This window comes from Trachymyrmex septentrionalis, unplaced genomic scaffold (assembly GCF_001594115.1).
Source record: "Trachymyrmex septentrionalis isolate Tsep2-gDNA-1 unplaced genomic scaffold, Tsep1.0 scaffold87, whole genome shotgun sequence".
Classification (NCBI taxonomy): domain Eukaryota; kingdom Metazoa; phylum Arthropoda; class Insecta; order Hymenoptera; family Formicidae; genus Trachymyrmex; species Trachymyrmex septentrionalis.
Window position 1 is genome coordinate 893,809 of NW_017306059.1, and position 10,180 is coordinate 903,988.

Here is a 10,180-nt window from a genome sequence, read left to right on the forward strand (position 1 = left end):
GTCTTATCGAAAATTATTACGAGTACTTGACAAAATTTTATACGCGTGTATTTATAATAATTCGGAATCTACTACATGAAAATATGATTTCTTCGACATTTCGATGTCCATTCCGAAATCAAATGATTAAACGATTAAAGCAATATTTGTATATGTATATGTATATATCACTTTACTTTTCTCGTGCAACGTTATTTCGCTCGAGCATCGAAAAAAAATTATATATATAAATATTTACAATTAAGTTGTCAAACGCATAATACGGTTATATCGCTAATAAAATAAAGTATCGTCGATAAAAAATAAATGCATTCATTCAAGCGTATATTTAAAATAAATATTTATAAAGAACACTTTGTATTCTCTCTTGTACACATTTTCTCTAATACCGTTACAAATATTATTACAATTGTTCCGCGTGTACTGTTTGATATGAACAATGTTAGAAACAAAAATTACCGATGCAATTTAATTAATATAAAATAATTGCATTGTGCGTCATAACATCAGTTTCTGTACTGCATTTAGCTGCCATTATAATCATTATTCCCCGTGTTTATCGTAAATACCCAAACCACAAATATTAGCGAATTTACTGACAGTTATGACAATTAATGCAAATCGAAACAGGACGACTCTAAATCAAAGGACTCGTGTGTGAAAGGGATCACATGACAAAACATTTAAATTAGAGACCTATCCATCGTAATGAAACATTCAGTAAAATTCGCTCAGTTGCTTTTGATCGCGACCCAGTTTCAGGTTTCGATGATTCATCATGATTTCGCGTGGCAAATAAATTAGTCAACGTGGAGACGCGCGAAAGAGATTCGCGAGAATTAGAGAGTGCGGGTGTATACGTATATACATAGGTAAATTAATACCGATCCTTAATTATATCTCACGCGACGTCTCGCTCGCTAAATCAAAGCGCAATAAAATCTACAGTCTCACCGATGTACCGCGTATCACTATTTACAAGATCTATACGAAAGGGAAAAGGTCCTTAGAACCCTTTCGTTCCATGAGTTTCGAAACGGTAGTATTTGGTCGTGATTTGGAAGATCATTGCGCAACGTGAAAAAGAGATACCGAGAGAAGGGAACGAAGAATGACGATCACGCGCGTATTCTAGGTTTAGGAAAAAAGTCAAGCCGTTAAATCTATCCGTCGTTATACATTATGATAATAAGCACAAGGCATCGAATCGATTTCGTACGTATATAATATTATGCGCGCGTGCCGCGAACGCGAATCATCCGCTCGCGGCTGAGTGGTTCATATCGCGGGGCGATCGACCCCAAGAGTGTGGAAGAGTTAAAGCGCCTCAGTCGAGGTGACGGTCGATACGTCGCGAGTACTGGGGAATACTGTACAAGTGTAGTCACAGTCGTTCTGAAGCGAAGGAATTTTTTACATCTCGATCTCTCCCGACGAGAAAACGTTACGTTTACGGACCGGACGACCGTGCCCCAGCGGGTACCGGAAGTGAGTGTGACGAAGACCGGAAGAAAAAGGTGGGGAATCCGGTCTATCTCCTGCCGGATCGGAGCACGATCGCCGCCCTTCTGCGCTAGACAAAGTAAGTACGCGGATTGCCTGGATGCGCGGGAGCGAGGGCCTCCCCGGGTGGCGCGGTGGGCACCACCGGTGGTTCCGGTATGGTGCTGTAGAGATGGCTGCCTCTCGAAGACAGACTGGCCGGACGGCCGTTACCGGCGTGTAACGCGCTGTAGCCGTGTTGATGAGGATGATGCTGATGATGCTGATGATGTTGGTGTTCCGCGCCGCTGTCCTCGTCCTCGGTACGGCTGGACGCCGAGCTGACGTAGGTAGACTGCGTGGGTGTCGGCGTGGGTGCATGGTGCACCGGTGCGACCAAAACGCCATTAGGCTTCGTCCAAACGTCCACGGCAGCGGACGGCGCCGCAGTATACCGCGTCGGCGTGCGGTTGCGGTCGTTGACCTTCTTGCTATCGCGCCGTTTGTCGACCGAGTCCGGCATGGCGAACCTCAGCTTCTCCCAGAACCTCTTCTCGCCCCAGATCACCACCGTGCACGTCTGCAGCAGCAGTTGCAGCTCTGGGTCTCGGGTGGGCGTCTCGGTAGCTAGTAACACCACTACCCGACGTTTCCGCGAGGTCGGCCTAATGTTCTCCAACGCCGTTCTCAGAGCGGCGCGGAATTCTGCGTGCTGCCACTCATTCGCGAGGAACACCGGCGAAAAGATTATCACGATGCGTCTCGCGGAGGCCGCGGCCGGCGGTAGCGCCTCCTGCGGCCTGGCCGGCGGTAAGTCGCGCCAGTGTAAACAAAGAGCCAAGCCGGCTTGCTCCAGTTCAGCTGCGAGGAATCTGGAGACGAAATCTTCGTCGCGCTCGCTATAGATAATGTAACCGTCGTACAGTCTATCTCTCTCCTCGTCGGGCGGTGCTGTCATTTTACCAAGTCGCAGACCGTAACGCGAGTGGGCCCAGAGTCGCACATCTTGACGAAAAACGAAAGCTAGCGCGACAATGAGACAGACGGCGATCACAGCTACCAGAGCACCGGCGAGCAAGGGCACAAAATTACTGCCTAGCAACGGAATCTCTTGGATACCGCGACTCACAGCTTCCGTGGACGGATCACCGCATTTTTCCATTGCTTGGGCGAGAGTCTCGGAACCGTCGCGGCAATACATCTTCTCCGGATCACCACGATGTTCCGCGAGCCAGGCACGTAATCTGGCAGCGTTCGCACACTCGCAGCTCCACGCGTTTCCCTCCAGCGCGACCTTGGTGCCATCACCGACGCTCGGCAAGGCCTCCCACGGCCGAAAGTCAACAATACGATTGTTATCCAGTCGTAACACCTCGAGATTTTGCATCTTCTTGAAAGTCGTATTGCCCACGGTGGCGATTGCATTATGATCCAGATACAATTCCGACATGCGCTCCAGCTGATCGAATTCAAATCCCCGTAGTTCCCGTAATGCGTTATCCTCGAGATGAAGAACGCGCAAAGCACCGACACCGTTGAATGTGCGATTATGTATCGCGATGATACGGCTGTTGTTCAAATACAGCACCTCCAAGCGACGTTTGCCGATGAATACGTGACTGCTCAGATCACCCAGCTCATTACCGTCTAGATAGATCTCCGTCGCATCCATGGGTATTCGCTCCGGTACGTGCCTATACCCGGCATTGGAACAGTCAACAACGTTGCTGGACCAGCTGTGGTCGTGATAGCACGAACAATTGTCGGGACAGGTCATCTCGCAGTCGCACGCATCAAAGTCACAGCAGTGACAGAGCGCGAAACAATGCGTGTCGTATCGGCAGAGAAAGTCCTTCGGCTTCAAGGACAACAGAGGACGCCGCGGTGTGGCGCGGGCATGCACCATGTCGCACGTGACAGCATTGAGATCCATGACGCGCGGATACTGTCGTAGCCGAGCCATCTCGTTGATCCGTGGCAACCATTCCATGGTGCAATCGCAGAGAATGGGATTGTTCCCGATATAAAACGCAGGAAGCTCCTTGCTTTCCGATACCGATGATTGTAAACCGAGGGCGGCGATCTCCAGTTTCTTGATCTCATTGCTCGAAAGCACTACGTCCTTCAGATTTGGTTTCTGCGAGAATGTGCCGGCCGCAATGTTACGTATCTTGTTGTTGTTTAGATACAGCTCCACCACGCTATCCGGCACGTTGACATCCTTGATCTCGGTGATGAGATTGTAGCTGGCGTCTAGCATCTTTATTCGCAGACTGTTGTGCACCATGTAATAATTCCCCAGCTCGCTTATTTGATTGGAGTGTATGTCCAGCCACTCTATGCTGGATGGTAGATGGCTGTAGTCGAACCACAACAGCTTATTATCGGATACGTTTAGCCAGACGAGAGTCGAGAGACTCGTGAAGGCGCCTCGTATCTCCGTCAATTGATTTCCGTCCAGTCTTATAACCCGTAACACTGGATTATTTGAGAAAGCACTTTGTTCCACGTGACGAATGAAATTATTCGCTAGATTAAGCACTTGCAACGCCGGTAAAGTAGCGAACGCTTCGCGCGACACGTTTTCCAACTTGTTGTCCACTAAACGCAATCCGTATACCTCGTTCAAACCAGCAAACGAATCGTTATCGATTCTAGACATTTGATTGTTACCTAGATCGAGAGTTTTGAGTGAGTACAACACGCGGACCGCGTAAGGAACTTCCGTCAGAGCGTTACCGCTCAAAGAGAGATCTTGAAGGTTTGTGAGATTGGTGAACACCTGCCTATGTAGAACGCGCAGTCTGTTGCTGTCTAGGAAGAGCTGTCCGAGCGCACTAAGACCGACCGTGTGCACCGGTTCGAATCTAGCAATCCTGTTGTGCGAAAGCATTAAGGAATGCAGGCTAATGAGCGAGGCGAAGCAACCGTCGGCGAGCGTATCGATATTGTTGTATTCAAGTTTCAGAATTTGTAAGCTACTCAGACCTTTGAAGACGGACGCATCTATTTTCGTCAAGGCGTTGAACGATAGATCGAGGACTACGAGACGAATCAATTGTGAAAAAGTGTCCCGTTTTACCCAAGGATTCGTCAATCCATTATTGCTCAGATCTAATTCCTGGAGTTCCTCGAGACTGTCCAGCAGCCCGGGCGCTAATACCGTCAGGGAATTGTTGCTGAGTATTAGCTGTCTTAGCTCTCTCGTTTTGGAAAACAGTTCTGGTGGCAGTGCAACGAGTCTATTGCTAGACATGTTGAGGATTTGCAGAGACGTAAGGCCAGTTAGAGCGTGGTCACCTACCGATCCGATTGCGTTATCCTGTACCTTCAGCACGGTCAACCTACGCAAGCTGCTGAGCGCGCCGTCGGGCAAGGCACTGAGGTCGTTATTACTGATGTCGAGAATCTCGAGATTCGGCGTACAGGATTCGCCCCAATCGGCAAAACCCAGGGACGTGATGTCCTGTAACTTGTTGCGCGTCAAGTTCAAGCTCACGATACTCTGCACCGGGCAGAACAGTTCCGACGGTAACGTCCAAAGATTGTTGTCGGTGAGATCGAGGTGCTGCAGATTCGTCAAACCGCGAAGCGCATCGCGATGGAGCTCCAGCGTCATGGTCGACCAATCACCGTTGTGCGTTCGCAGGGATAGACTGCGGAGATTGTGTACCAGGGCGAATACACCGCCCGGTAAGTACCGGATCTTGCAATAGTCGACGCGCAGTTTCGTAAGACGTGGTAACGGCAACAGAAAAAGATGCGAACCCTCGAGCTGACTTTCGAAGAATAATACATCACTGCATTCCAATCCCAACGATGTTATGGAGTCTATCTGTATCGCCGAAAGATTTCCAATCAGATCGGACACGTTTGCGATCGTTCTGATCTGGCACGCCAGAACCTTTTCCGCGTCATCGTCTTCCTTTCTCCACTCGCAGCCGCTCGGTGCCTGCGAGAGACTCGTGATGCTGCGCCCGTACACGGTACAACGATCCAGCGTCAGGTACAGGACGACGATCGTCGACAGAATCGTGGCCGGCCACGACCACGACGTTACGCGACAACGCGCCTCCATCCTGACGACGATGTTACCGCAGTCGCACACCTGTAGCCGAAAAATATTCGCGCGGGTGCTTGAAAAATTGAACGCACCGTCACGCATTCATAGTTGCGGCACTCTGTTTAAACTGTGCACTCCGTTTCACGTCACGCCACGCCACGCCACAAGCAGAGAAAAGCAAAACACGCTGATTTATACTCAGCCGATTCTAACCGATTCTCCCGCCGTCGGCGAACACGATTCACACTAACACCGACGCGACGACCCTCGACCTCGTCATCCGCTCGCGCGAATCGGTCGAGCATCGATCGCTCATCCCCAACGAATGAGACGCGGAGCGATCACCAACACAATAGATGCGGTGGATATTTTACTGTTGCAATGATGACGACGTGATTACGTGCGACCCGGGGTGACGACGACTGCGACCCGGGATACGACGACATTCCACCGCGACGGTCGGAGTGCAACTGACTCCGAGACGGAGTTCACGTTCTATCGACGATCACGGGTATACCCTGCATAACTAGCAGCGTGCGGTTGCCTTCCCCTTCTCTCGGTTCTCCATTTCCACCACCGTTGCCATTGCCCTACCACTAGCAGGATATACCCCTTCCATTTTCTTTCCTTCAACGTGCTACACTGGCACTGACACAGAGACACGGTGCTCGCGAGAATGTTTCTCGACGAACGTTGAATGCCACAGGCGGCTGCCTACCTTCTTGCCTGCCTGCCTGCCTGCCTGCCTGCCTGCCTGCCTGCCTACCTCGGAGATGCAACAAACCAGCTGACTGACAACATTACTCTGCTCTCTCTCTCTCTCTCTCTCTCCCCCCCTGTTCTTCTCTCTTCTTACTAGGTAAACACTAAACTGGTTCCTAGACGCACTGGCATGCATTTATCAAACGGCTTCTCTTCCGAACATTCTCTCCCTCGTTTCTTCGTGCGAGGATCTTTCACCCTCGGGCGCCTCGTAACGTCCACGACGTCGTCTAATAGGGATATCCCACGGCGCCTGTCGGCGAACTTTTATAGGATAAACATTGTTTTTTCCGCGATGATTTGTTGTTCCTCCACTTCGACATTTGAACTTTCAACCGGCTGTTTTTGGCTACTCCCAAAAGTATTCGAGACAAACGTAACGTTGCATGCCGAAAAGGATTTGTTGCGTCTTCGTTGCGAACGTGAGTGGATTTCCCGCAAAAGTTTCGAAACAGATATCCTCAACACGTATATTTTTAAAGTTTCGGTTTGGACATGCGAACTTGCATGCGTGAGTGCATTTGCTACGCATTCAGTGTCAGTTTTAATCAGATTGCCCGCGTATGCAGGATAATCGATAACTTCGGCTACTAGATTCAATAAATCAAACTTGCTTGATAAATTATTAATTAATGGATTTGACAGCTGAACAGAACGGATATTGACCAATTAGTTTTGCGGATGGAATTAATATTATATTTAGATAAAATTACATCACATTGTTGTATTTTTATAAACATTTATCTGGAGTTAATTTAAAAATAATATATTTGTGTACAGCTTCTCTTAGGAAAAAAAAACAGCTGCGTTATTCATGCATAGAGAGTAGCTACCCCTAAAAGTAGGTGAGACCTTTAACGCCATCTGCATTTTATCTAGATAACTAATAAGCTTTTAGATCACTAATGCTCTTACCTAGATTTTAGAGATTACATCTAAAAAGATTTAAGTAATTAAAAAGACTATTCTAAAACATATAGTTTCTATCTCAATAGCTTTGTTATTTACTTTATATAATAGTTTGATAAGTTTTACAAAACCTCTAAATTTAACAATTTTTGATAATTTCTTTAAGTAATTTAATTATTTTATTTTTAAAAATAATTTAAACGTCCGATCTCAGTACCGAATCATTACTTATAATGTATTCTCGCTCTGAAATTAGGCAAATTTAATTTAATCTGCATATCTTAATGTTTATAGCGAAAAGTTGTTGTAATTAGTCTGGTTTTAAAGGGATATAATAATTGAAATATAATTAATATAATACACTCTGTAAAAGTAGTACATATTTTTCTCGTCACATGGAAAAAAATCATTTTTAATAGCTTTTAATAGAGATTTCAATATTAGATTAAAATCCATTACATCTCATAGCAATTCTGTTTGGATTTAAAAAAAAAATCACGTATGCATATCCGGAGCCAAAGAGGAAATTGTTAATTGAAAGATTAGTATTGCTGCGCGCACGATATATTAATTGCATATCTCTTAACGTCAAACTTTTCCTCAAACTTATTGTAAACGACGGCTACTCATCTGTCGCTGTAAGAGTGTATAAGATGATGAATCACGCAGGTATACTAGATGAGCGTACGGGATTATAAATTCGAAGTCGTACTGCGCGTGTACTCGCGATGACGGATGGAGGCATTCATGGATTTAAACATACAGGGTTTCCACACTTCATTATGTATTTACGGCTTGTCAGCGTGATATCATTTCTCTGTCAGTCTTGCTGAAGACTAAACCGCCTCACGTCGCAATTGGAATACTTTATCAGTGTGACTAAGTGTATACGGGGCACACCTCCCTTCCTCCTGACGGCTAAGCGTATCGCTCACGTTCCTATTACGTGCGTTATTTTTATTTAGCGTGATCCAAGTACGAAGCGCACGATCTCTAGGGTTATCTGAATCTCTTTAGCCGTTCGTGGTCGTAAGAGTGGCACATAGCATATATCGATTTTTTTTCCTTTTTTGTAAAACACAATTTGCAAGATTAGAGAGAACCTTAAGTAAAGTAGCAACATCTATTTATTTAACGCTCTAAGCGAAATAATGTCAAAGTACATAAACTATTAAAGAGAGTATGCACCAACACCAAGGAAAGACTCGTAGTTAGACGCGTTCTCTTTCTCTCTTTTCTTCTCTCCCTCTGTCTTTTCTCTCTCTCTTTTTCTTTTCGTGGAAATACCGGAGAAATAATTTAGGCGATAGACGACGAAGTCTTTGAGTTGTCCGCGAGAGAATGAAAGATCTAAATAACCGTGCAGCCGCTCCTAGGGAATCTGTGAGGGAGAGTCCTTTCTTCTCTCGCTCCGACATAGCGTACTATCTGTTGAAATTTATGCTCGCACTAGTTTCATGCAAGCATAAGGAAAAAGGAGCAACCGAGCCTTTGAATGGACTGTTCTCTTATTTGAATAAATATTTTTTTCTACTGCATCACGCGCGTGAGTCCGTTTCACAAAAATGAATCATCGTTGTTAAATGACCGAAAAGTGCTATTCTAAGAAAAGTCCGCCTAAAGAACATCGGCGATGAGATGGATTGTTACATAAATCATCATTCGTTATGGTTCGTCGATTAGAAATGTATTATAATTTGAGACCATAAGATCATTATAAAGAAAGGAAAGAATCGTTCTTTGATCTAAGCGATATATATTATTGCAAAGTGAAGTTGGAAAATGCATTAAAAAGTTAACTTGGGTAATAAAGACAAATTTTGATGTGCGCTCTACTTAACATTTGAGAAATTAGTAATTAGTGGACGGAGAATTTTCTTCTTGAAAAATATTTTGCTTTATTTAATCAATAGTTGGAAAATAGATAACAAAAAGACAGCTTATATGAATTTCCATTTTGCATTTTATAATGTCTGTAAAGGTGGTTTTCCGAAACGTGAGTCGGCCTCTCCGATCTTCTGTGAAAAAGCGAAAGAAGAAAATGTTGTGGAAAGGAAGGCTTGTGACAAATCCCCTTCGATATATAGGATACGGGAACTCGGAAAGAGTGGCGAACAAGCATCCAGTAAAAACCGATAATCGAATTCATGAACGGGAGAGTCGTATCCTCTTTCAGGAAAGCGCAGATGACACTGTTCATAGAAATTTCTTCGTGCCGAACAACAGAATCGCTCATTGCTCGTACGTTTGTTCGACGTGACGAAACTGCGGTCTGTCGACGACGGAGAGATTCTCGGATCGTCGCCCGCACTTTCACTCGAAGACCCATTCTCCGGAGGAGGTCAGAGCTAGGGTCAACAACGAAAACTGTATCGCGTCACGAAACGCCGTGGGCATTAGCATACGAACGAAGGGCGCGCCGCGTGTCCGAGAAGGCCAATTCAAATGAACGTACGGACGGATGGACGGGAAGACGAAGAGGTAAGTAGGTGCCACGAAGAAGTTGACGTTTCTCGTGCATGCATCGTGCATGCACGCCGGCTGGCCTCGCAGGCGGAGCTTTCGCGCTGGAAAGACCGCCTGCAGACCGCCCCAGTGTGTTTCGTTTCATCGTCGTCGATGTGGCGTGCAAGAAGGTCGGCGAATAAACGCGCTCCCGGATGGCGGTTAACGCGGCACCGACCGGCCGTGTTTACCGTAGTTGGAAAACGTCGGCGTTTCAATGGCGAGTTCCTGTACGGGACCATGTTGAGTTCTCCTATACACGTAGCAGTCTGTGGAAGAATGTCCTACAGCGGAGTGATAAAAATGGTCGAGATGATTTGCAAAAATAAATTTACAATAGAGAATACGTGATTAGTAACGGTAAGGGTCTTTGCTCGTTCAAAATGCGGCGTTTATGCGAGAAAGTAGTTTACAGTTAAAAGTAGTTTGGAAAGCGTACCCAAATCTGTCGAACAAATA

At 46.1% G+C, this 10,180-nt stretch overlaps 1 protein-coding gene across 1 annotated transcript; it reads right to left on the reverse strand.

The window, feature by feature from the left end:
• Positions 1-368: 368 nt before the first annotated feature.
• LOC108755449 (toll-like receptor Tollo) lies at positions 369-5,994 on the reverse strand. Its single transcript, XM_018498453.1, has one exon. The coding sequence runs from the start codon at positions 5,645-5,647 to the stop codon at positions 1,574-1,576; it is 4,074 nt and encodes a 1,357-aa protein (XP_018353955.1). The 5' UTR covers positions 5,648-5,994; the 3' UTR covers positions 369-1,573.
• Positions 5,995-10,180: the final 4,186 nt, after the last annotated feature.